Source organism: Poecilia mexicana, unplaced genomic scaffold (genome assembly GCF_051168715.1).
Source record: "Poecilia mexicana isolate PSO_F unplaced genomic scaffold, ASM5116871v1 scaffold_14, whole genome shotgun sequence".
NCBI lineage: Eukaryota > Metazoa > Chordata > Actinopteri > Cyprinodontiformes > Poeciliidae > Poecilia > Poecilia mexicana.
In genome coordinates, this window is record NW_028263383.1 from 29653237 (window position 1) to 29681219 (window position 27983).

Genomic DNA, 27983 nt, shown 5'->3' on the forward strand with positions numbered 1-27983 from the left:
TCAAATTACGTAATGCTAATTTCTCTAAAAAAATATTGAAATATAAATATCTTGAATAAAAAATAATCCAAAAATAAATGACTAAATAAAAAGCAAGAAAACAGAATATAACTGAAAATTGTCAATATTTTTGTATGACAATACATTAAGTAAAATAAAATGTTTAAAATAGAAAAATAGGCAAAAGAAAATATAATTCTCATTGATAACTTAAGGACGGTGTTGCTCAAGTACACAAAGTGAAAAGAATTTGTGACAAATATCTGTAGACGAATAACCTGCTCTAAATATCAGTTTCACAAGTTATTTTAGTTTTTAAAATACCAGAATTTGGAAATAACTTTATATATTAGTCTGATGACATTTTTAAATATTAAACCAAATTAACTGAATACAAAGACACACCACACTTTCCAGATTTTTATTAATAAAAATCGAACAATGAATCATATTCCTCCCACTTCACAGTTCTGCTCTGCTTTGTGGTTAGAGTGGACAGAATGTAGAGGTAAAAGGTCAGGCAAAACAGAGTTTATTGGGCAGCCAATCAGCATCTGGCTAAAAGCTGATTGGCGGCTTTGCTGTCCGACTGTTTTAACTCTGACCTGAATCATCATCATCATAATCATGAGAGGAAGAGTGGCTCCATGGGTTCATTTAACGTTGGGAACAGCTGCTGTGGACCTGGCAACCCGGCAACTCGACCCGGTTCATGGTTCCCGTCCCATAGAGGAAGAGGAAGCTGATGGCATCACACAGGAAGGAAATAAAAAACTACAAACAGAAGCAGGAAGGGTTCAGGCAGAGAGGCGCAGTCCCATCACGGTCCTCCGTTCTAAGTTCTGCCCCAAGACTCATCGTGTTCCGGGCAAACAGGAAGTTCAGCTCCTCCTCAGTAACAGGAATGGTTAGTGACGGCGCTCTGCCCAGCCCCCAGCAGGTGAAGGAGCTTTAGGCTCCGCCCCGTGGGTTCAAGCGTCCGAGTCATCACTGCTGTCGCGGCTGATCTCGATCTGCAGCGACGGCAGGTTGTCCAACCGGCTCTTCTTCATCTTGTGGCTGCGGCGTTCCTGTTTCTGTTTGATCATGGCACCCCAGACCCTCTGCAGCGTAGAGTCGTCTTCCTCCTCTCCCTCCTCCTCCTCCTCCCCGTCGCCCTGCCTCCTCCGGCTGACGTCCTGCCGCTCTGGGCGGCTGCTCTGCCTGCGCTCATGATGCCCAGCGCTGCTGCTGCTGTCGTCGCCAGCGGCGGAACCCAGCCTGCTCCACAGAGCACCTACAGAGAGGAAGTCGGAGGATCAGACAGGAAGTGGAATTTAACAAACAGATCAGGACGCTCAGACATAAAACGGGATTATAATCTGCTCAGAACCATTCTGACTGAGTTTTAATCTAGGTAGCAAATGTCACCAGGAGGTCATAGCACATTTCTACAAGAAGTTCTAAACAGAAGGTGGAATGAAAACAGGAAGTGGCGGTCGTACTCGTACTCGTCTTCCTGTCTTTGGAAGTGTTTGGTCCTCTGCTGTCCAGGCTGGCCACGCCCAGTCTGCGGTGCACATTGCTGATTGGCTCCCGGGGTGGGGGAGTGTCCCTGGGGGACTGGGGCGAGGCTGAGCGCCGCCTGTCGGGGGAGTAGCGCCTCTTCCCGAGCCGCTGCCTCACGTCTGCGGGGTCAGTAAAGGTCAGCAAAGGTCAGTCCTACCCAGCCACCGCAACCTCTGGAACACCTGGTTCTACGCCTTACCTGTCTTCCTGCCGCCGGCCACCGGGGAGCGCTGTCTGCTGCCAGAGCCGCTAGAGCCCCCAGAGCCGCCATGACGCTTCTCCTCCAGTAGCTGCCGGACGTCCGTCACCTTGGGAGGCGACGAGGCCTTAGCCCGGTTCTGAGAGCCTGATGACCCGATCCGGTTCCTGTTTCACATGGAACAAGTTCTGGATGAATAAAACCTCCGACCCAGTTCTGCTCAGCTTGCTGTCACCAGGCCAGGCGACAGGAAGTGAAAGCAGAAAGTGGTTCTCACCTGATGTTCTTCAGGTGGCCCTCCAGCTCGTCGGCATACATAGTCATCTTCTTGCTCTTCTTGGGCGATGGCGTAGAGATCATCTTCAGCTCCAGGTCGTAGTCCATCTCGTCCGACTCGGACCACGGCGAAGGAGAGCGCTCCACCCGGCTGCGAAGCCCTGCACCCAGCGGGCGCGAGGCTCCGCCCCTCTCCTTGTACTCCACCACCCTGTCGTCAGAGTCCATGTCCTCGTCAGCCTCGTCCTCCTGTTCTTCGTCCTCCTCCTCTTCCTCTTCCTTTATGGGCTCCTCGGGGAGGTTGACCAGCTCAGCTGAGGGTGGAAGCAGAGGACTGTGGGTAACAGTGTGGGTGGTGACTTTTGGGTGTGGGCGGAGCTGTTACCGGAGTGTCGGTGTGTGTATGGCGGAGTGTGTCCCATGCTGTCTCCAATCAGAGGCTTCTTGCTCTTGATTACGTCCCTCTGGATGCGCCGGTTGTGGTACCGCCGCTTCCTGCAGGACGAGGCCTGGTCAGTATCTGTCGGGTGTTCCAGTTGTCATGGCGACCAGAGGGCAGAGACTCACCAGGAGTTGCTGAGGATTCCCTTCATGCCACCATAGTTTGGGTTTCCATACTTCATGTAGTATCTGCTGCGGCGCGCAGCTCCCAGCTCCTTCCTGTCATCTGGACCGGAACCGGGAGGAAACGGGTCAGAACGTGTTGGACTCATGTCAGTGTGTGTTTACAGACAAAACGCTGAAATTAAAAAAATATCTATGCAGAACATCTACTCATATTCAGTCAATGAAATTACTCAGATGGGTGGAAATACCAGGTGGTGAGTGTGTGTGTGTGTGTGTGTTACCCTGCATGGCGAAGCGCAGCAGCAGCTTGTTTCCTTTGAACGGTTTGATGGCAGGTCTCAGTTCATTCCTCAGCAGAGACTCTCTCTCCGCTTGCGACAGGTCGCCCACCTGACACACACACACACACACACACACACACACACACACACACACACACACACACACACACACACACAGCTGAGTCACTCATCAGTCAGACGACCACTTCCTGTTCTCCCAGGTGAAGCTTTACCTGTCCAGCCGTCTTGCTCTCATCGTCTCTGCTCTTCTTCACCTCCTCCTCCTCTTCATCCACCTCACCTTCCTCCTCTTCGTCATCCTCATCCTCAGATCCCCGATCCCGACGAGCTGCGGCGTTCGGACAGACCCATTTACCCAGAATGCACTGCAGCGTCAGGAAGCACCGACTCATTTTCTGATCCACACTGACCTTTGCTCGGGTCGTCGGGCTGGGATCCGGACTCCGTCTCCGTGGTAACAGCCTCTGGTTCAGGCATCCGGCTGCTATTGATTAGAGCTCTGATGCAGGTGTCATCGTCCAGCCAAACCACGTTACCTAGGAAACAGGAAGGCACAGGTAATCAGCCAGGAACCATCAGAACCAGTCAGGAGGTTCCACCAATCACAGAGTAAAACCAATGGAGGGAACCGCTAGCTACAAACCCACCTGCGCTAACCATAAAGCACCAATTACAACAAACATTAGTGGAAGCTAAAGCCTACAGGGCACTTTCTCTCTTGCTCTCGGCGAAGGCGGACGCTTTTTCCTCTGCTTCCTCCCTGCCCATGCCTGCCCTGCTTGCTCTGTTTTTTTTTTTCTATATTTTTGGAGCCTTTCGTTGCACATCCTCCGAATCTACAAATTATGGATCTGGTCAACCGGTCTCTCAATGCAATTGATCAAATTTTCTCGACGAGAAGTCTGGGCACAGGAGAGCCCTCTTGTCCTGCGGGGACACACCCATTGGGATTCACCTGGGATTTATTCATGATAACAGTATTTCTGCTGTTTGGAGCTTGCGGATTCCTGGATTATCTACAAATTTGTGACAGATTTAGCCGAACTAGCGAAAACTCAGACTGCTGGTATGGACAGAGACGCAAGTTGGATGCGAGTCTTGCTGAGGCTCCTTACCACCTCAGCCCCTCCTGTTATCCATGCAGCTGTGGAGCTGAGCGCTCCCCAAGGACATCATGCCTTGATAACAACATCTTGTTGGACTCCTGCCTGGAGGCTGAGCAACGTGGTTTCATGGCCCAGTGATGTCACCGCCTTCACTCACGTCTTTGTTTTGTCTGAATGCTGCCATGTGCCCTAATGTGTCCTTTCCTCTTTTTTATTTTAATTCCTGTAAAGCACTTTGTATTGGCTTGTTGCTGAAAATGTGGTATATAAATAAAATTACCTTTGCCTTTTACCTTTAGCTTTAAAGGCTATGCCAATGTGGCATTTAGCAGAATTAACGCTAAAGCTCTAAAATGCACCATTTGCTCATATCCACCATTTGTCACAAAGAAACCATGATGACTCAAAAGTCAGAAATGTACATTTTTGCAAAAAAACAAAACAAAAACAAAAAAAAAACACTCCCAGTTCTGACCAGTTTCTGGACTCACAGGCCGTGTCGTTGATCCACTCGATGTGCGCTGGCGGATACTCCTTAAAGTAGCCGAAGACGTCCTGGGTGCTCATGTCGTCCACGCCGGTCACATGGATGGCCTCCATCCGCAACCTTGGAATGGCTGGCACCACAGAAGAAGAAAGAGGCAGTCTGAAGAAGCAGCAACTCATCTCCGGTGAAGAGCAGCAAACAGAACACTGCCTCACCTTTCTTCATGGCGTCTTTATCCAGGAAGACGTTCCTCTGACCGACGTTTTCCTCGCAGCGGAAATGGAAACGTCTCGCCCGCTTCTCCTTCCTCTCGATGGCTTCCTGGAGAGCAAACAGAGTCAGATCAGAGCTGCTTCCCAGATCAAGTGGATCCCATCAACTTGAGAGCGGCCGGGTTTCATTTATCCCACAGCATGAAAAAAAAACAACAGACAAATATGAGATTTAACATAAGATGATGCTGGCTCACAATGCATACCTGGATCGACTTGTGAGTTTATCTTGGATCCAGGTGTGTTTATATCTTGGATCCAGGTGTGTGTTTATCTTAGATCCAGGTGTGTTTATATCTTAGATCCAGGTGTGTGTTTATCTTGGATCCAGTTGTGTTTTTATCTTGGATCCAGGTGTGTTTTATCCTAGATCCAGGTGTGTTTTTATCTTGGATCCAGGTGTGTTTTTATCCTGGATTCAGGAGTGTTTTTATCCTGGATCCAGGTGCGTTATTACCTTGGAGTTGACGTCGATCCCTGTGATGAAGGCTCCGGCCTTGTTCTCGTACCTGCGGCTGGTGTCCTGGAGCAGAGAGAAGACACAGCAGGGGGTTAACATTGAGAGTCAGGAGGTTCAGCTGAAGGCCTCAGGTTTGGGCTCCACCTGCAGGAGAACATCTGCTTCACACACAACCTTAAAGCAACACAGCGAACTGATGAAGGAGCTGTGCAGAGGCAGCAGATGAGGAAAGAGGAGCAGGTTTTCCAAAACAAACGGCTCCTGTCTTCATTAAAATCTGTTAGTTTAGAAACGGAACAGAAAGAAGCTGAAAGACAAACGTCTCTACTGAATTTAACTCAATTAACCGGCAGGTTAACGTCTCACTGACTCCCAGACCGAGGCGGGGCTCCGTGGTGCCGCATGCCGCCTCTCCTCACACCTCCGCCGGCCATAGCTAACTCCAGCCCCGGGTCTGCCTGCGGGCCTCAGACACTCACCGGCAACAGCTCCTTCAGGGAGCGGCTAACCGTAACGTCCTCCGCCTCCAGCTCTCCCTCCTCCACCTCCATCGGTTCGGCCTCCCGGCCATCTCTGTCCGACTCGGAGTCAGAGTCCGACTCCGAGCGCTCCGAGCCGCTGTCGGATTTCACCGAGACCCGCAAGCTGCGCACCGCCGCCATGAAGCTAACTGCTGCGGACAACAAGCAGAGCGAGCTGCGCTGGGTTCCGTAACCCGGTAATGCTTTCCCTGCTCTTCTTCTGCGGAGTTATGCTGGTGGAATCAGGGAATGTCGCCCCTTAGTGTTTATTTATTTATCTAAACTTAATGGACGTAATTCTTCTCATATAGATTAATCTCAAATTTTGATTTAATAAAAAACATATTGTATTTTAGCAATTCAATCCATGATACTCAGGTCATATAGAGTAAATCTGCACAGAGATTTATATTATATTATTTAAAAAGTTTCAAGAGTTTATTTCTTGTAATGTAGATGATTCTGGATTCTAACTGCTCCGCAAACTGTTGAATGGACGATCTTCTCAAGCATGCAGTCAGCCACGTTGCACATTTTTTCGCCACACTTTTTCCTTCCACTCAACTTAAGCTTAAAGTTACATGTAAAGTAGCGGTTCTCAACGTGGGCGGTACCGCCCCCCAGGGGGCGTTCAGTGGACGGCAGGGGGCGCTGGCGGACATTTTTACAAAAGGGGGGCGCTGGCATGCCTTTGGGGGGCTTCAAGTGATTGTGAAAGCAGCAGCAAACCATCTTAACATCAGTGAAATGACATGGGAGGAAGTGAGGGATGACCTCAGCGCTCAGGCCAGTCAGGAGACAGCTTGGATAGGATAACAACAATATGGTTTTGCTTCTTCAATGGAATGCAAGAAGTTTAATTTCAAATGGACAAGAATTGAAGCATTTTATTGATAAATTAGAAGAAGCTCCAGAGATTATCTGTATACAAGAAACTTGGCTAAAATCCCAATTAGAATTTAAAATACTAAAATATTCTGCTGTCAGATTTGATAGGGCTGAAGGTAATGGTGGGGGATGTGCCATATTTATTAGGGAAGGGTTGCCGTTTAGAGTGATTAAAAAAGGAAGAGAAGATGAGTTTGTAATTGTGGAAATTTGGATAAAGGCAGAGCCATATATTATAATAAATTATTACAATCCATGTAGAAGATTGGACTTGGATAAATTAAAAGAAATTCAGGGACAAAATAAAAATAAAGTTATTTGGTGTGCAGATTTTAATGCTCATAGTAATTTATGGGGAGGGCAGAGAACAGATACGAATGGAGAGATAATAGAACAGCTGTTGGAAGATAATCAATTAGTATGTATGAATGATGGGAGGGGAACAAGAATAGATGTGCATACAGGAAATTACTCAGATATAGATTTAACTTTGGTGTCCAGAGATTTAGCGGGATTATGTGAGTGGAAAATAGAACAGGAAACAACAATAGGTAGTGATCATTTTCCAATTTTTTGTAAAATCCTCATATCTAAAGAGAAAGAGATAGTAGAAAGGCAGGAAAGGTGGATATTTAGTAAGGCAAAATGGAATATATTTAAATATATATGTGAGAAAAATATGGAGGACGTTAATTTAAATCTAGATATAGAAAGTATAGAGGAAAAGATTAGGGAAGTTATATTGAAAGCAGCAAAAATAACAATTCCTACAAGTAAAGGTAAGAGCAAAAAGAAAGAGGTGCCTTGGTGGACAAAAGAGTGCAGTGCAGCAATAAGGAGAAGAAATAGAGCTTTTAGAATATTGAAGAAAACACACAATTTTAAAAACTTAATTGAATTTAAAAAATGTCAAGCGGAAGCAAAGAAAATTATTAAGAAGGCAAAGAGGACAAAATGGAGAATTTTTTGTGATTCAATTGGCAGAACAACTCCTATAACTAATGTTTGGGGAATGATTAAGAAAATGAAAGGAAATAGACAGGACAGGACATACCCAATTCTAAAACATGAAGAAGGAATAGCAGTAATAAATGAAGAGAAAGTAGAAGTAATGGCAAGAACATTTGCGAAAATTCATAGTTCAGATAATTTGACAGAACAAGGGAAATTTAGGAGGGAACAGACAAGAAGAGCACATAATGGTATTTTAGAAGACAGAACAAACCCAGGTAATGTAATGGATGTTTATTTTTCTATGCAGGAAATGAAGAAAGCAATACTGAGATCAGGACTAACAGCACCAGGGAAAGATCAGATATGCTATATTATGCTAAAACATTTAGGGAGTCAGGCTGAAGGAAAACTTCTAGGTTTATTTAATAAGATCTGGGAAGAAGGGAGATTACCATCTAATTGGAAAGAAGCAATTATTGTCCCAATTATTAAACCGGGGAAAGATCCAACAAACCCTTTAAGTTATAGACCAATTGCACTTACTTCATGTTTAGGAAAGATTATGGAGAGAATGATAACAGAAAGGATTACATACTATGTAGAAAGTAAAGGACTTCTGTCCCCGTGTCAAAGTGGATTCAGAAAAGGAAGGAGTACAATGGATCCAGTTATCTGCTTAGAATCAGATATTAGAAAAGCCCAAATTAATAGGGAAATAGTGGTAGCAATATTCTTTGACATTGAAAAAGCATATGACATGGTATGGAAGGATGGGTTGCTTATAAAATTATATAAAATGGGGATTACAGGAAGGGCTTATAATTGGATTAGAAATTTTTTGTTGAACAGAGTTATACAGGTACAGTTGGGAGTAAAAAGGTCCAATAAATATAAAATTGATAATGGTACTCCACAGGGAAGCATTATCAGTCCTTTATTGTTTTCAATTATGATTAATGATGTTTTCGAAGAGGTAGATCAAGATGTCAAGCAGTCATTATTTGCTGATGATGGAGCCTTGTGGAGGAAAGGGAGAAACGTAAGATTAGTGTATGAGAAAATGCAAAAAGCTATTAAATCTGTTGAAAATTGGGCTTATAAATGGGGAGTTAAATTCTCAGTAAATAAAACAAAGACTGTCGTGTTTGGTAGAAAGAAGATTGAGGAAATGGATTTAAAAATGTATGGGGAAAAAATAGAAAAAGTGAGTAAATTTTGTTTTTTAGGAATCATATTTGATTCCAAGCTTTTATGGAATGATCACATTAAGTATATTGAAGGGAAATGTAAAAAAGTTATAAATATAATGAGATATTTAACAGGAGTAGATTGGGGTGCAAATAAAATTAATTTAAAAAAGATCTATATGGCTCTGATCAGATCAGTTTTGGACTATGGATGTGTAGTTTACAAGCAAGCCGCAAAAACAATGATTAATAAATTAGAAGTTATTCAGAATCAAGCTTTGAGAGTATGTTGTGGAGCTTTAAAGACATCTCCATCTTTAGCAGTACAGGTGGAAATGGGGGAGATTCCTTTATATTTGAGGCAAAAGCAAATTATGCTGAATTATTGGGTAAGTTTGCAGGGGCATAAGGAGGAAAACAATACAGCAGTAAGAACGCTGAAACCTTGCTGGGAGAGTGAAAAAGCTAAAATAGACTGTTTTGCCTGGGCAGCAGATAAATGCATTAAGGAAATAGGTATACAGGGAAAGACATACTCTGCTGCGGTGCCATATTCAAATACACCTTATTGGCTATTTCCGTGTGTGAATGTAGATTTAGAAGTATATAAAGAAATGCAGATAAATAAAAATAATAATTGGGAAAATTTTGTGAATAACAGAATTAGGAATATGTATAAATCATTTACAGTTATATATACAGATGGATCAAAAGATTTAGTTTCAAATAAAACTGGATTTGCTTATGTTATTCCTGAACTAGGTATAGTTAAGAAGCAAAGAACATCTGATTATTTATCTGTTTATACAGTGGAAATGTTAGCAATCCTGATGGCCTTACAGTGGATAGAACAAAATAGAATTGAAAATGTTCTTATATGTTCAGATTCATTATCATCATTAATGTCTATTTTAAATAGGTCATCTGAAACTCGTATGGATTTAGTATATGAAATTTTTGAAGTAATACTTAGAATAACACAAATTCGAATAAAGATTAGGTTTATGTGGGTACCTGCTCATAAGGACATAGAAGGGAATGACATAGCAGACCATTTAGCTAAAGAGTCTTTAAAACAAAAGGAAATTATGGAAATAGCATATTGTAAATCTGAAATAAAATCAATTATTAAGAGAAAAATTAAGTCTGAATGGCAACAATTGTGGGAGGAAGGAACTAAAGGTCGTCATTTATTTAATATACAAAAGAAAGTAGGAAATATGGAAATAATTGGAGAAAACCGAAAAGAACAAGTGATAATGACAAGATTGAGGATTGGACATACCGGATTAAATAAAACATTACATTTGATAGGGAAACATCCAACAGGTAGTTGTGAGTGCGGTAGGGATATGGAAACAGTAGAACATGTAATAATTCATTGTGAAAAGTACGCAGCAAGTAGAGAGAAGCTAAGGCGAGAAATTATGAAATATGATATAGAGACATTAAAATTAAACAAGATATTAACTAAACATAAAATAAATAAAGCAGTTATAAATTTTTTGAAGGAAACAAGATTATTTATGAGAATTTAGATTAAAGGGAGATACTCTGATCCACACTCCAGCATAGTAGATGGCGATAATACATCTTAACGTTAGATGTCACCCGCCAATAAAATCAGAAGAAGAAGAAGCCTTTGGGGGGCGTTTGGTCGAAGGTAAACTTTACACTTAAATGCACAACAATGCCAGTTTAGACTTTGAGCAACTTGGTAAAACTGTATTGTGTAACATTAAATCATGCTTGGCTGCAACTGTATCGATGGCAGCTCTTCTTCTTCTTCTTCTTCTTCTATTCAGTGTTTGTTAGCTTCTGTTAGCTTCTTGGCACAGCTCCGTTCTCCAGTTACTGGTAGCTAAAATCACGATACTCTGACTGTGTATCCCTCTGAAAAATGAACCCATTCAAATAAAGAAATCCCTCCATGGTTATACCACGATAGAGAGCGTTCATTTTATAGCGTTAACAACGGTGCTGTAAGTGGTCCGGTATGAAACGGGGGTGATAGAACAACACAGCACTTTTAAATTTCAATAATCAGAATGCAGAAATTGTTTCCGTTGTTTTAAAAGGTTTATGTCAGTCTGCCTTTTCCCCATCGATACGGTTCCCGACCGCCCTGCACCTTAGGGGGTTAAAAAAAAAAAAGACGTACACATTGCGCAAAACTCTGAAACAGGAGAAGCGGGACATAAAACAGAGCGACGAACTAGATGTGAATTATGGCATAAAAACAGAGAATCCGACGCTGAACAGTGAAAAATCAACACATGATGTGAAACATGATGATTAGGCGACGCAGCAGGTGATGAGTGAAGATTACTGGTAACAGGAAAGAAACTAAAGTGGACATAGCAATAAACCAAGAGAGGACAATACTAATCAAAGGAAACTAAATGGAAATGAATAAAGAACAAAATGCAAGAATAAACTAAGAAAAAACTAAAGTAAATACAGAGGAATAAACTGGCATGGCAAGACCTTTCGAGCAATAATTAATACAGAGGACTGTATGGCAAGAATAAACAGACACTATTTCCAGATAAAAGGTAAAATGATATTGTTGAAGTGCGATGGGTTTGTTGACACCATATCTGATACTGAGAATAAATATATCTTACAGACCATAACAGTAAATAACATCACTTATTTATGTTTTTAATTAGATTTGATATATTTATTTCTTCAATATTATTTTCCATGTTAGTGTTAATGTCATGAGGCTGATGACTCCATGACACTTTCAATTTGACTCATTAGGATTTGATTAAGAACCAGATTTGTTCTTTGTAATTTCTGTCCAGTAAAACTATTAATCTATAATCAATAGACAGGTCTATATAAAGATATAATCCATGTTTCTGTCTCATATATGTATGGCATTAAAATGAACTTTTGTTTTTCCACTTAAAGCTCTGGTTTGCACAATAAATACCATGTGGGTGAAGTTTTATAGATGATACTCTGATGTCCCATTCTCCTGAAGGCAGCACAGAGCTGCACCACCAGAAATTGACAAACACTGAAGAGAAGAAAAGCTATGATTAATGTAGTTACAGTTCTATCCATGTTTTAATGTTGCAGAGCTCAGTTGGTTTGCAAATAGTTCAATGTTTAAACTGGCATGTTGTTCATCTTTTATCTGATCATTTTGTGCAATATTTAACAACTAGAAAATGGCACAAAATAAGAATATTTTTTTCCACTCTGATTGGCTGCTGTTAGACCTACCGATTTTAACTTGAATGTTCATTGCATTTTTTGTAAACACCTGTGAAAATAATTTCTATTCCCATGGCTTTTTTGTTCTCTAGGAAATTATTTTTGATAAATACAGAAACAAGCATAAAAATCAAAACATCTACAATAGTGATAGTAATATTAATGATAAAATTTCTGACGTTTCTGAAATTCAATTTCAGAAATCCGTACTGAAATGTCAGAAATTCGATTTTACTGCAGTTTTTTTCTATGAAAACACCTGTTAAGACTTTAGAATATGAAAAACAAACTCAATTCAAAAACAGAAAAAAATAACTGAAGAGAAATTTTCAGTAAAATTCTTTTTCATTTCATCAACAATGGAAATAAATATTTGATTTATTGTGTGATTTGTTCTGTAACCTTCTGTGGTTCATGGACACAAAACAATGCTTATTTAAAAATTGCTGCAAAAACATTAGTTTACATTTTATTTTAATGAATTTTAAACTTCAGTCCTCATCATTCATTTATGATAACCAGTAAATCTTAATGTTCCCTACATTTTAATCTCTTTAATCCCAGTTTTAGGGGAAAAACATCTCTCTTTAAAACAAAAAAACTGTAACTGTAACATATTCTGAGTTCATTTTAGTTTTTTATTTATCAGAAGTCTGCCTTTGAAAAATTCAGTATATGCAAATTAATAAAATAATTTTGAAGATTTATCAACATCAGTGAAGAAAATATCAAAGTGGTGTAGGAGTGTAATCTAAAAATGATTTTTGAAATGGGAGTTAATTACATAAAAATGCAGAAAGCATCTTGTTAGCTTAAAGACTTTATGGAAATTTGAAAGACAAACTACTGAAAAATGAGTAGTTTTTCACTCATTTTGTGTGTTTTGTTATACCAAAACACACAAAAAGTAAAAATAAAATAAAATAAATAAATCTGCATAAAGACAAGAAATGTTGAGAAACCCAGGAGGGTTAACCGCCTGGCAGGTGTTTCCTGTCTGTTAGGATGAGATCCTGTGGCATCCCACAGGGTTGTGTTCTTGGTCCCATCTTTGCTACTTTATATTGGCTCTATTTGGGATAAATTACTGAAAAAAAAGTAATCTCTTCACTGTTAATGTGCAGAAATAGCTCCAGATGAATATAAAAACTGAAGCTTTTTAATGAATTGGACCCTTTCTGTCCTTTAGCTTTGATTTACAACCAGACATCTCAGAGAACTTTGGTCAATTAACTAAGAAGTTTATCTGATCCAGTAAAATTGAGCTTTAAATAAGAAGTGATGATGTCTTTAGAGCAGCATACAACCTCTGACTCCAAACACACAAACATTACTGGGAGAGATTCAAACTTTAAAAACCAGAAAGCTGCTGGAAAAATCACACAAAACAAGTCAAAAACGCTCAAAGTGCAAACGATTCAGAAACTTTATAGCTCCAGGTTCTCATGTCACAGTTGTCCTTCAAGATGAAACATACAGCTGACTGACATCATTGTGTTTCTGCAGCATCAGTTGGTCCCTGACAAAATAAAACTTTGAGTTTTGTTTAAAAACTTGGAACAAGACTTGAAACAACGAGGAAACAGCTTTAGTGCAAATACTGATTTTAGTTTTTAACGGGATATTTTGAATCTTCATACAGAGCACAACAACCAGAGAGCTGAGGGATGTCAGTGATCTTGACTCAAACGGCAGTGAAGTTATCATCAGATTCAGAAGCAAACATCCACTAAGAGACATGAAGAGAAGCCACTGATTTCTGATGGGACCTTAAACTCAACACGGTGCATTCAGGGTCAAGAGAACTGGAATGTCTGAAAGAAAACCTGCTGTCACGGATTTTTCACATTTCCTGATGGTGAGCAGACAGAAAACGACACGTTGATGAACAGAGACAATCTGTGGTTTTTATCTTCTGGTTTCCAGTCAGAGAACAACGACTCACACTGACGTCACACCAAACATTCAGTCCGGGTCTGGTTGTAGGAACAAAGAAAACGTCCAGAAAGTCTCACTGCAGGGAGGGCTGGGCTGGTTTCTGACCTCTTCTCTGACCCTCTGGATCAGAACATTGCCACGAAGCACCAGTCACACAGCGGCAGGTGTTTCAGCAAAAACCTTTCAGACAAAACTAAATATTTAACTCCAAATGAAATATTTAGCTGAAATACTGAGTTAGGAAGCTAAATAAATAGGTCCACGGTAAACTTAGTTAGCAACCGTAGCTTAGTTTTCTAATAGTGAGGAAAAGGAGGGTGGAGAAGGTCAACCAGCTTTAAGGACAGAGCTGGACCCGATCTCCGAACGAGTCGGAACCATTTCACTGATCTATGAGGAAAACTCCTTTAACATTCCCTGAAAAGGAAAACGGTCCATGACTCCTGTCTTCATCCGTAAGGAAACAAGGAAAACAAAAAAACGACAAAGTGTTCATTGGTTAAAACAACAGAAGTTGTCTGTAGTTGGAACCGGGTTTCCATGGTGGCTCCACGGGTTTCAGTGACATCAGGTAGATCCAGCGCGCCTCAGGAACCAGGAAGGCGTTTGTGATGTGGTTTGGTCCGGTTCAGTCCATCCTCCTGGTTCTGGTGTTGTGAAGGCAGCATCTCCATGTGGTTTCTCTGGAGAACAGACAGGAGATCCAGATGAAGTTCTCCTCATGAAACACCTGGAGACCTGCAGCCAGGAGGAGGACAGCTATCCTGGAGCTAACCTGCAGCTATCCTGGAGCTAACCTGCAGCTAGCCTGTGGCTGACCAGGAGCTAACATGGAGTTAGCCTGCAGCTTTCCGAGTCCAGACTCAGTATTTCTATGGTAGGAAGTTAAACATCTAACCTGAAGCGGCTCTGAGAATTGTACGTACCTCTCACAACCTCCTGAGTTCAGTTTCCCTGCTGATAGAGAAGAGAGAGAAATCAGAGGAGTTTCAGATTGTTCAGAGTTCTCTTCCTGTTTTCCTTCCTGTGATCCAGTTTTCCCGTTTAGCTGGTCTGGATCTGAATGTCTCCAGGCTTTCTGTAGACTTCCCTCACCAGTCCAGTCCAGTCACCTTCAACTAGAAAGGTCTGGGAAAGTTTCAGGACAGGAGAATAAGAGTCATCATCTACCCAATCCAAGACCAGGTTCAGGACCTGAAAGGTCCATTATTCCTCAGCAGATCATCCACTCTAAGAAAGGTCTTAAGATGACGACTCTGTAGGAATCTCCTTGCTGGAGATAAAAATCATATTTTCTGTCTGACTTATCTCAAGAAGAGTTCAGGAGTTTTTTAAGCCCCTTCTCAAACAGATCTAAGCAGTTCTTCATCTCCATTTACAGTTGTTTTTAGTAATGACCTCAGGAAGGTGCAAGGCGCTGCACCCAAGCGATTTGATTGGCAGCAGACAGATTCATTGATTGGCCCAACACGTTCAAAATGTTTTTCATTTGTGGCAGAGAAAAGACAACGTCAACTGGACTGGGCAACCCATAACAAACTAATATAGCGAGAGATTTCAGAGACACTGGCCGCCCTAAGGTACATCAGCTCAACGACATCAACGGCACGTTGACCGCCTGGCCACATTCCAACATCCACACCCACATAGTGAAGAACCCACAGCCAATGGAGAGCGACCCAACTTGGCTAAAACCAAACCAGACTTTAACCGGCTAGAGTCAGACTTGATAAATCCTCCCAACAAACCCAGCAAAGGGACCAGATGGACCACCCCAGCAGTCATTTTGACTGCTTCTATCCAGGATCTCGATCCGTCACGGTTTACTGCTCAGGAGCTTCTATGAGGGTTGGGGGAAAAGATGGATCAGCAGCAGATCTGAAGCTGGGAGGCGAATCGGTCAAAGTCTAAAGATGAAACTCAGAAAAACCTTCAGAAAGCATGGAACGCTATCAGGACCACCAGCGGATTACGAGCCTGGACCACAGGAAGGGTTGGCTCAGACAAACCGACGTACAGCAGCAGAGTGAGTCAGCTTATCGAAGCGAAACTTCAGGTTGGATCTGGGAGAGTTTTTGTTTTTCAGTTCTGAAAGAGGAAAATGAACGGGGGTCAGTGAGGCGAGGCGCAGGAATCCATACGTGATGAAGGTGGATGCACTGAACCTGTGGGGCTGCGGCAGACGATCAGTGGACAGGAAACCTCCGACGGCGCAGTCTGATACAGACGGAGAAGATCAGGAAGTTTCAGAATGAGATCAGATCCACAGCAGGAAAATTCAAGACTATTCCTGATTCTGAATCCTCATCAGAACACAAATGACCTCTGAACTTTCTTTTCACACCAACCTGAGGACACAGCCATGGAGGCTAACTATGGCTGGACCCAAATATGACCACATGGTGAGTCAGATCCCATCCAGTTTGGTCGTAAAAACAGATTCAGAACCTCTACAAGGTTTTCCTGGGAGAACAGCTTCTGTTCTCCACTCCGACCAGGCCAGGCTGTACTACAGCTACAACCAATCAGCTGAAGGTTACTGATTAGTCTCACCAGGTGAGCGTCGTCAGAGGGAATGCTGAAGCTGCAGGTGCTGGATGTGGATCTGGAAATCTTACTGCTCTCCTTCTTCGGATGAATCCTGAAAACACAGAAACGTTGCTGCTGCTTTGCTCAGATTAAAAACAAAAAGACAGATTAAAGCTCACCTGTCCCGTTGTCCTGCCTCTGGAGAGCTGGGATTGGACGGCAGCTCAGACCTCACCTCCAGCATGGGGTGGGAACAGTCGAAGCTGCGCTGCTCACTGAGGAAGCTGACACAGCAAACAGAGTTTAACCAGAAGAACAACTGAGCCGGTAGCTTCATGCTAAGGATATCTGCTAACAGCTGAGATGGGAAACAACAGAAAAACTAGAGTTAGCCTCAAATATAAACATGGAGTTCCTCTGGGCCACAAGTGAGCATCACTAGCTAAAACAGTAGCTCTAATCCTAAAGCACTAATCATAAATAGTGTCTAATGCTAAAGTGCTTCGTTGAAGCTAACGCTAAGTTGCTAAATCAACATGGTATTCAGCGGAAGCTAATGGACTACATCAGTAGAAGAAAATGCTATGGTGCTATGTCAACACAGTATTTCGTTGAAGTTAACGTTTTATGGAAAAAAGAATGTGAGGAGAGGAAATGGAACTGCAGTGTGAACATTCTTCAATAATTTAAAAATAAGAGCATGAATTTGAAAGTATAAAAAGTAAGAGTCAATTAACCATTTAGAATTTCCTGGAAAAATTAATTTAGGGGAAGCTAAGTGTGCTAAATGATTTTTAAAAGAAGCGCTAAACAGAAAGCTAGTTCTGCTATTAGCGTGTTAGCGGATTAGCAGCTCAGGGTTCTGTTCTAGGCCCTGTTTTCATTTGTTCTGTGTCTCAGATGTCAGGTTCTATAAAATCACTTGCTTTGCAGATGATGTGACACTTTTCTGACCAAACTGTGTTAAATAATAATAATAAAAAAAAACTCTCAGTTTTTCACAACATTTATTAGACTTCTGTCAGGTCATCAGAAAGGTCATTGTCGTGGTTACCTCCTGTGGCTGTGTTTGTCTGTCTGGCTGTCGACACTCAGCAGGCGGGGGAACAGGCCTGACCGCCGCTTCACCGGAGACTTCACGTTGCCCTGGCAACAGAAACACAAAAATAATCCAGCTGCTAACAGCTCTTAAGTGGAACCGGAGCGTTGGACCATTTCTGCTCACCTCAATGCTCAGGTGGGCCAGACCGCCCCCACTCAGACTGGTGGGTAGCCCTGCCCCACCACGCGACATGGTTTCCATGGATACGCTCCGCCCCTTCATCGCTCTCTGAAATGAAACAGCAGAAATATTTAAATAAGATTTTGACCAGCTAAACATTAAACTCCTGAACTGGTTTCCAACAAAGAGTCAGACGATCAAACTGGGATGTTTGTGAGAGTAAAGCTGAAGTGACCTTCAGACTGACCTTGATGGACTCCAGCAGTCCTCCGTGGGCGTGGCCATTCTCACCCCGGCCCTCTTCCTCCATCCCCGAGCCCAATCCCAGCATGCACTGGGAGCGTCTGTGCAGCTCGTCCAGCAGGCCGTCCAGCAGGGCGGAGCGGGTCCGCTCCTGAGCAGGAGAGAAATAAAACGAACCAATTCACTCCAGAGAAACCCGACTGCTGGCAGATGCACCGGGAAAATCACGATTTAATCCCAAAACGCTGCGAAATGATTCAGACACAACAAACTGTGTTTGGATCAGGAAACTTTTTCATTCAGCAGCAGAAAAAGAGGAAAGATGATTCAACAAAGGGAAAGCAGATTTAAACTAAGGCCAAAATGTTAGAACATGAAAAATCATTTCAGTTGAAAAACATTTTTGAAACAAAAAATGGTTAAAACTGAAATAAAAAACATATTTTGACACAAACAAACAACAAACTATTTCACAGTGAAAATCAATTTTAAACAAAAAAAAAAAACTGAAAAAAAGATTTGAGCCTTAAAAAAAAGTTATTTTCTTTCAGCTTCAAAACTTTTTTAGTTGAAAAAAATTCTGAACAAACTTTATGGCCCTATTTTAGCTCCATAAGACCCCAGTTAAGAGTCTGAACCCTGTCCATACTGTCCAGCAGGCTGGGGGAGATGGCTCCCCCTGCTGGTTACCTCCAGCCGGGCAAAGCGTTCACTCTTGTAGGAGGCCAGCTCCGCGTTGATGAGCTTGGTGAGGAGGAACTGCCTGAACTCCGGACCCTGGAGAAGAAAAACACAGATCAGACCGGTTCGGTTCGTGCGTTAAAACTCGACCCGGTTCGGTCTAGACATTAGAATGTAACCCAGTTCGATGTAAGAACTCGACCCGGTTCTGACTGGATTCCTAGCTCACCTTCCTGAAGACGGCCGGGTTTGGCAGCGGCGGTCCAAATGGCGGGACGTCTTCTCGCGCTGTGACGGAAACCTGCCAGAAGTTGGAGAAGCAGGTTCAGTTCTGGTCCGGTTCTCCTCAACCCAGATGGACTTCGGTTGGGTTGGTAGTTGGGTTCAGTGAGACCTCCTACCCTGTAGGTGGCACTGTCCGAGTGCGTCTCCTCTGCCTGCACCAGGATGAAGGCGTGCAGGAAGTTAGAGGCGATCATGTCGGGGACGAAGGGCGTGGCCTCTTCCTGGAACACCACCGCCACGATGTCATTTCCTATGTGGCGTTTCCTCTGCAGCTGAGCGACAGAAAGTGACACGGGCAAGGTGTTAGTGACCAACAGGGGGAAGTGCAGTCTTGAAAACACCGAGTTAAACTGAGGAATCTGGGTCCATTTTCAGGTGTTTTTATGTCCCATGAAAATAAACTTTAAAAGTTCAGTTTTATGATTGAACCATTCAGCCTCCCTCTTCTCATGCCGCCCTGGGCAACTGCCTATATCAAAAGCACTCGGGCAATAACCATAGCTCTGCTGATCAATACCTTTAATTATTGATCAGCAGAAAGAATAACAGTTTCTCTACTCTGAGATGACAGCAACTAAAAGATTTATTTTTAGTTTCTGTAAAAATATAGTTTTAGTTTTACTTTGATTAACAAAAAGAATGAATCTGATAGAAACTCTAAGATTAAACCCAACAACCTTACCTGAATAAACAGAACCAACCAGAACCAACAGAACCAATCAGAACCAAATGGAATCACAGAGATCCATGTTCCTATCATGCTTCCTGTTGTTTTTATTTCCTGAGTTTTCCTGGATTCGCGGCAGTTTTCCGTTCTACCTGCTGCGCGTCTCCTTCAGTGAACGGCAGCTTGGTGGAGACGTGGAACATGACCTCTTGACCTCTGTAGATGGTGTAGACAGAGTGGGACCCTGTCTGGCCGTGGGACACGTCCAGCCCGCCCCGGAACCTGCAGACAGGAGGGCAAGAGCTGACTGGACCGGCTTGGTTCTACCAAGTCCAAAAGGATCAGCTGGTGAACACAACATGACATCGTTAAGTTTTAGTTTTTATTCCTGAAGCTAAAATCCAGAAACTGATGGTTTTCAGTTTGTGGTAAAAATGAAAAAGTTTCATTTTGATAAAAATTACGACAAATATGAAAGTTTAGATTCCTATTAATCCATTTTAATCCCAAATAATCAAATTATTTCTAATAAATGTTTAATATTGAGTTGGTTTTAAAAACCAACAGTTGGCCAGTAACTAGTTTTACTCAAGTAGCTTTAATATAAAGTATTTCTACTCTGACTTGAGTCAAATTTCCGTGTACTAGTTGAAGAACAAACTTGTTTTAACCAAAAAAATCACCAAACACACAAACACACCTGCAGTTTATGACAAAGTTTAACAATCTTTATATTGAAAGTAATTATTTATGTGAATTATTTATGTGAATTATGAATACCAACATTTCCATATAACTGTATATTTTATCTGTCCGATGATGTCATCTCTAAAAATTAAATAATTTGTTGATTTGTAGTTTTTCTCTCACCTGACTAATTTCCTGGATGGTTTCTCTTTATCTTTACTCGACTAACTTTGTTATTGTTACTCTGCGCTGACCCGAGATCAGATTTTGCTGCCCTGAACAGAAACTCCACGGTTTGTGTTGTCCATGGTTCAGCTTGTGGCGCTGCTCACCCCTTAAAGTCCTGCAGCTCCACCGTTTCTCCCAGCAGCTGCAAGAACTCGGAGAAAGCCGGAGACTCCTGGTTGTTGGTGAACAGTTCCTCCTCTGACACCTGCACAGGTAACAGCCGTCACAGCCAATCACAGATCACCTCTGCTGCCTCAACCAATCACAGGTCACCTCTGCTGTCACAGCCATTCACACATCACCTCAGGCTCAACTAGAGGTTATGAGTCAAATGTTTCCTCAGGAGGCAGAAAAACCTACAAAATTGTTTTATTTTTCAATTTTCAGATAATAACTTCTACATTTCTCATGATAAACCACAAAGAGACAAATACAGTATTTCATTTTGTAACAATAAATCACAAATAAAATAGTAATACAAAAACATAACATATAAAATAAGATTAAAATAATTAAATAATATAAAAAAACAAATAATACTTTATTTTAAGCAAAGAAAACACAAATAAAATATAACAAAAATAAATAAAATACATTAAATTAAAATAAAATAGAATAGAGATAAAATTCAAATAAAATACTTTGTTGATCCCTTTAACTGTGTGATAAAATAAACTTTGCGTAATGTTGCTACAGTGTGGCATTAAATGTAAAATCATAATTTTTGGTACATTTTCACTCCCTGATGCTTTTATTACTTCCTGTTTCCTCACACATTGTTTTCAGTTTGGAAATTAAAAACATGACTATTGTGAGCGACAAACCTGAACACAGTAAAAAAACAAAGTAATTTTGTTCAAACAGAATTCATTTGAGTCTCTATATCTGTAGCGCCGACTGGTGTCTGGGTGGATAAACACACAAACTGTGGGATGAAAATATTTCTGCATGGAGATTCATAAATGAGCTACATAAACTTAATCCTATAAATGATCTGATATAATTTGTTTTTTCAGTTAATAAATATTGAATCTAGAGTTTGGTTAATATTCAGAGTCAGATAGTATTTTTTCCAGTTATTTTGGCGTTAATGAGATCAGCAGCATGGCCGGTTCTGACCTGCCCAAAGCGCTGGTAGACGACGCCGAACTTGAAGGTGTTGTTGACTTCGTGTTCGTCATAGTTGACGATGAGCTGAGACGCCTGCAGGTGGAGAGGACAGCGTCAGCTGGACAAGTCTCAGCAGCAGGAACTGAGAGGAGAACGAGGAGAACGAGCTCACCTTGGGGTAGAGGACCGGACTGAACCGCAGGGAGGCCGCTTCGTCACACACAAGCTTCAGGACAAACAGGTCACACTGTTAAACTTTCATCAGCAATAAACTCCCACAGGTCAGTGTGAAATGCGTCTTGCAGAATGTCTGTTAGCCTCAGAAATGTCTCAAATCAAATGAACCTGGATCATAACGAGATATTCATCTTCTACATTTCTGTCAAAGAAAACAAAATGAGGCAGTTTTATGTGTCTTACTGTCATTTTATAGCAAAATCAACTAAATATGTTAACTTCAGTTGTTATAAAAATGCTATATATCAAGTATGATTTAAACAAACTTGACTTCCTAATATGACACCTTCAAATTGGGCCTCTGCTTCTTTAAAAATTCCTGCTCTTTCTGAAGCTCCGCCTCCAGGAAGTCATCCCAACATGGCTCCTCTGTTAACCCTTTAATGTTTTTACCAACCTTGCTCTGTGCAGTAGCTCCTATAATGAGCTCACCAGATGTTTGCTAATTGCTGCTGGCTAGTCTGAAGGAGCTGAGTGGGGCGGAGCTGCATATTGAAGGCGGGGCTAGGTCCACCCAGACGTTTTAACATCTGAATGGTTGCCATGGAGATTAAAGGATTTCTTAAACATAAAAGAATCAAAGCAACAGTGCAGGTTTGATTTAATGAGGGAAAAACATTAAAATATGAATTTTACATGCTACCGGCCCTTTAACTGAATTATCTGTCTTTAGTTAGTCTTCAATGCAGAGCTGTGATTTCTAGAGCAGCTCTTAATATTTGAGAGTTTGAGAGAGACTTTGTGTTTTTTTGATGTAAAAGCACTTAGAAATGCCTTGTTACTGAAATATACTATACAAATACAATTTGATTGATTGATTGATTCAAACAGTTTTCTTTTTAACCACAGAAACAGGAAGTTGTTTAGAGGAGAACAGGAAGTGAGGTGGGTGGACACCTTGGCCAGCTCCGGAACGCTGGGGATGTCTGGCAGCTCCGCCAGAGATAATCTGTGGTAGACGCTTTTCAGACGAGACCTGAAGCAAACACAAGAAACAAACCTGGATCCAGAGGAACAACACTGCTGCTTTTAAAACTTTAACTAGACCCAAAGCAGTTAGGAGAGTGTCCATCGTTTTAGGTGACTATAACACTGTAGCAACTGTAGCTCCACAAACACAAATAGTGCTCTTGAAAAACATTCCTGCTTCTTTCTTTAGGGCACCAGTCACATGATGAAGTGTAATTTGTTTCACTAAACTGCAGACAGTAACTGCATTAAGTCATATTTATTGGTATTTATTGAGACTTTTATTGGACAAACTGCAGAGAAAATAGAAAAACTATCAAACCTGACAATAATGACAGTTAAACATCATTAGTTGGAATTTATTGTCACAACGATAAATCAAAATTCTTATCATGATAAAACATTTATCATGATAAATGACATAATAAATGCCCACCAGTAGTTACAAGCGGTTCCCAGAGGGTCCAAGCCCCTCTTTGAGCTCTGACCCGACCCGGTTCCTGTGTTTACCTGATGATGACGTGCAGGTATTCGTGTTCCTTCTCCTCCTCGTGTCTCACAGACAGCAGCAGGTTTCCCAAACTGCTGACTGAGCAGAAGAAGTTCAGATGTTCCTGAAAGGCAGGAAGACGTTGGAGACCAAAAACTGAAACTGCTGCAAACCACAAAATGTTTTAACACAGATTTAATTCATAAGATATCACAGCTCACCCTGCCCAGGAAGTGCTTCCTGTATGCGCGTGCTGCCTCGTTGATCTCCTCCAGGTGATACCCATAATCCCCTGGGGTAGAACCTTCTGCCTCCCTTATTCCTCCGTCCTCCACCTCCGCACCGCTGCACTGCAGAGAGGAAGGGGGTGGGGCCTCAATGGGTGGAGCATCAGGAGGAGGGGCCTCTGGAGGTGGGGCCTCGGATGGGGGCGGAGCCTCTGAAGGCAGGGTCTCAAAAGGGGGCGGAGCCTCTGAAGGCGGGGCCTTGGAAGAGGGCAGAGCCTCTGCATCTTCTATCCAATAGCCTCCAAACTGCGGCAGGATGACCTGCGGGTACGGCGGCCCCCTCTCCAACACCTGCAGAGTCGACATGTTTCTGTCACACCTGGAGGAAATGCTGAGCTACCTGCTGCTGCGTAGTCATGGCAACGGCTCTACTGTTATTACTACAGCATTGTTGTCATGTTACAGTTTTATATTTTGAATGTTGAGAATAAACTTTTTTACTTTTTAACTGTTTTTATGATATTTCAAGTGTAAGTTCAAAAGTTCAGATGAAATATACGACGGCATGTTAGAGTCAGAGTGGAACGAAAAAACTGGAGTAAATTTCCAACAAAAACCTCAGAAATTTTGAGATTAATATCAGAAACTTTGTAGAACAAAATAGGACATTGCTAAGTTTGAGAAGTCGAACATTTCCTAGAAAAATATTAAAAGTAGAAGAATTCTGACATAAATGTAATAAATTTCTGAGTTTTTCTAGCAAAATTCTTTTGAAGCTCAAAAATTTTAGCTTTTTTCAAGGAAATTTCATTTTTTTGTGGAAATGTCCTCCTTTCTTTCCCATCTACAATGACCCTAATATGCCTTATATAAATATTAATATGCGATTTGACATGTTTGTTTTCTATGTGGCATAATTTTTTTTATGTAGTTATCTTTTGCATAGTTTTTTAGCACATGTGAAAGATTCACAATTGAAATCAATAGTTCATGTGCAATATCAATCTGTTTATCTTTGTCTTGTTATTTGGGATAATAGTTATGTTTTGTACACTCAGATTCCTAGACTCATAAATAAATGGTAAATATTGTGAACATTTGAAATACCAAATCACAACTTCATGATTTTTTTTTCATAAAATCTTAAAATAAAGTCAGTTTTTGTCATTTTCTTCATTTAAACAGCTGAATCAGCTAAAATGTTGGACAGTAAAGTTTAACCTCTCCTGGGAAAATGAACCAAATCTCACATTTTACAGCCATAATAACAAAATGCGTCCAAACTGTAATTTTAGCTTTGATAGAAAAAATTCAGCCCAGATATTTTTGGAAACCATCAGAATATTAATAAAATGGGTGGAACCATCCCGGCTGCCTCAAACTGCTGGCAGGAATCAAACTCACAACCTCTGGACTGGAGGACAGAGACGTTTGAGTCTCACCTCTTCGATCCTGGGATAAGGAATGTAATCGTCCTGAAACAGAGACAGAGGAGGTTTCAAACATGGCCGACATCACATCTGCAACATCACAGCTTCAGTTTCACTTCCTGTAAACGTCTGACTGGATCCACAGGTTCACTTTTACTAAACCAAAGACGATTAGATGTTAAACTGAAGGAAGCAACAAATCCACAGCAACAGAGAGGACATGCAACTTGGGTTGCCGAGGATGATGATGATTGATGATGATGATGATGAAGAAGGTGATGATGGTGAAGGTGAAGATTGGAGTGACTTCCTGTCAGGAACAGAGACTTCCTGCTGATCAGACGCTCGTGGTTTTACATCAACATGGAAAAAAACGTGGGACATGAGCTGGACGGACGTGAGGACAGATGGATGGACGGATGGATGGAGGGACGTGAGGACAGGTATGAGGACAAGAATCAGGACAGACGTGAGGACAGCAATCAGGACGGACATGAGGACAGATGGATGGACAGGTAGGTGGACGGACGTGCCTTCTGTCTCAGAGGGATTGTCTTCATCTCAGCAGCTTCTGGTACTTGCTGCTCCGCAGTTGGGAGAGAAAACAGGACGAAATTATTCTGATGAGCCAATAAAAACATTTTATTCAGAGTCGGAACCAAAACCCAGCAGAACTCTGTATTTCAGTCCGAGTGAGACATCTGTTGTTTGTCCAGAAGACTCGTCTGGTTTTCCGTCTCTCGCTGTCCAACTGGACCAAGTCGCTCTCCGCTCCTCCGTCTCTCTGCTGTGCAGCATCTCTGCCCTCCTCTTCCTCACCTGGCCTTTAATTTGTTTTATTGTTTTGATGAAAAATGCTAGATTGATCCTGGAGATATTGATCTATGATTGCTGCTGATCCGATGATCCCACAGCATGATGCTGCCTCCTCCCATCAGATCTCCTTTAGTCAACAAACAAAACTTAAAGGCTCCACTTCCTCCTAACTTCAGTTTTTTTTCTCTCATTTCTTCTTCTGCAGATAATTTCTGATGTTTCATAAAGTCTCCTCATCCTGCCTGCATCTCGGCTCATTTAACAGAACCGTCAGAGGAATCCATGCGAATTAAAGTTTTACCTCCATCTTGTCCATCATGTCGAAGAAATGAGCCGACTGCAGACAGAAACAGATAAACCAGTTCAGTGTCAGCAGAAACGCTTTGATATGTTTAAACTATTTAGGAATCACTGGGAATGAAACTGGAGGAAGTAACATTTGAACCCAATCAGAACAGAACTGGGTTTGCAGCCCTGTGTTTCTGTTGCTTGTCAACAAGAACAAACAGGGGAAGGAAGGACGGATTTTTATCCGTTATGATTTCAAGATGAGATTAAAGCTGCTGATTCTACTGGACCTGGACTGATGACATCACAAGAGGCACAAGAATGGGCTGACCAGGTGGCGCTAATGAGCAACATGGTGGACATGTCACTGTTCACAGATCTGAACAGGTACTGAGAAGCTTTGGTGATACAAGAGGGTCAATGTTAGGTTTGACCTCTGACCCAAGATGGATACTGGATGGAGGAAACTGGTCGCAAACCTTTAGCAAAATGCTAGCAAATTGTTAGCTACATGTTAGCAAACTGGTAGCAAATTCACGTTAGTGACTTTTAGTCAAAATGTGACTGGTGACAAATCTAGTAATTTGTGTTATCAGACATCAGCTGAACTGCTGTAACCAATAATTCAACTGCAGTAGCCACCATTCAACCCAAAGAGGGCAGCACTGAGACAGTTTCAGGCTAATGTTGCAGAATTTAACAAATTTACACTAAAATGTCACAGTTTGCTCAGAAACATAAAGATAGTACCTTTGTGAACTGATTTCTACAGGTTATCAGCAAAATAAGTTGATTTGGTTTGTATACATTTGGCTTATATAAACATGTGGCTGTAAAAATCTGTCTATTGTTTATAGAAACAGCTCCAAGTGTTTCTATGAATCCAAGCAGAATCCCTTGCGTTTATTCCTCTAATGGAGGAATACGAACCAAACATCCAAATAAAGAGGAAAATACTGATGGGCGTGGAGTCTGATCAGCTGCTTCCTGTGATGTCATCAGAGGTGTGATGTCACCAGACCTGTAGGGTTCATCTGGAATAACAGATCTAACAGAGAAACAGGCAGACTGACTCTGAGCCTGAGCGGCGTCTGGAGGGAGCAGCAGGTGTTACCTTCATGGTGGGTGGCGCCGTGCGGGGAGGCGACGGGGGGCGGTCCTCCACCGGGACATTAGGGAGGGTCAGCTGGTCCTGCTTACTGCAACACAGGAAACCATCATCAGAGACGCCGCGACTTCATCAGCAGAGAACCGGGAGGAGCCGAGGATGATGACGAGCTGGCTGGAGACGAAGGTCAACCTGACCTCTGAGGAGCAGGCTGACCTCTGAGGAGCAGACTGACCTCTGACCTCTGAGGAGCTGTCTGACCTCTGAGGCGCCGTCTGATCACGTCTCAGGTGCAAGTCGTCAGACTCATCAGTGAATCATCGCTTGACCTTGGTAGCGATGAGTCATGATTCAGACTCTGATCAGGCTGGATTCTGATGAGTCATGGTTAGAGCTGAACTCGTTTTTACCACAGCTCTGACTCATGGCGACAGACCGAACCCAGCTGGTTCTGGTTCTGGTGCCGACTCCAGGTCATAACCTCCATGCAGAGTCAGTTCCTCTCAGTGTGAAACACATGGACTGACCCCTGGGGGTCAGAGGTCAGCCTCTGCTGCAGGGTGGAGTTGGGGAGGAGCGTAAGTTTCATGTTTGGACCTTCTGACCAAACTGAAAACTGATGACTCATCCTGGCCTAACAGAACCTTGAAGAACCCAGACAGAACAACAGGAGGCGTTACAGACTAAAAATCAGCCAAATCCAGATGGAGGCGACCGCTAGCTAAAAAGCTAGCTACGCTAACCCTAAAGCACTAATCATATACATTAGCCCTGCTAACGTGCTATACCAACATGGAGCTTAGCAGAAGCTAATGCTAAAGTGGTAATTTCAA

At 42.1% G+C, this 27983-nt stretch overlaps 2 protein-coding genes across 3 annotated transcripts; both read right to left on the reverse strand.

Moving 5' to 3' along the window:
• Positions 1–407: 407 nt before the first annotated feature.
• ncbp3 (nuclear cap binding subunit 3) lies at positions 408–5945 on the reverse strand. 2 transcript variants are annotated; one of them, XM_014994575.2, is made up of 13 exons: positions 5697–5945; positions 5215–5280; positions 4701–4806; positions 4490–4615; positions 3303–3428; positions 3105–3220; positions 2872–2980; positions 2591–2690; positions 2409–2518; positions 2025–2337; positions 1748–1914; positions 1491–1667; positions 408–1276 (listed from the first exon to the last, which is right to left on the reverse strand). In XM_014994575.2, exons 1-13 carry the CDS (start codon positions 5877–5879, stop codon positions 972–974), a joined length of 2004 nt encoding a protein of 667 aa, XP_014850061.1. In that variant the 5' UTR covers positions 5880–5945; the 3' UTR covers positions 408–971. The 2 variants fall into 2 exon arrangements, with proteins under 2 accessions (XP_014850061.1, XP_014850060.1); XM_014994574.2 differs by having other exon boundaries at positions 1485–1667.
• Positions 5946–13403: 7458 nt separating this feature from the next.
• LOC106922289 (rap1 GTPase-activating protein 2-like) lies at positions 13404–27739 on the reverse strand. Its single transcript, XM_088012649.1, has 24 exons — positions 27678–27739; positions 27157–27241; positions 26056–26091; positions 25472–25519; positions 24951–24983; positions 23503–23859; positions 23302–23405; positions 22720–22798; positions 21758–21811; positions 21595–21678; positions 20580–20680; positions 19713–19842; positions 19010–19165; positions 18838–18909; positions 18618–18704; positions 17932–18078; positions 17688–17792; positions 17517–17608; positions 16642–16746; positions 16487–16574; positions 16099–16150; positions 15951–16021; positions 14860–14890; positions 13404–14616 (listed from the first exon to the last, which is right to left on the reverse strand). The coding sequence occupies exons 1-23, from the start codon at positions 27737–27739 to the stop codon at positions 14879–14881; spliced, it is 2160 nt and encodes a 719-aa protein (XP_087868775.1). The 3' UTR covers positions 13404–14616; positions 14860–14878.
• Between the last annotated feature and the right edge of the window lie 244 nt (positions 27740–27983).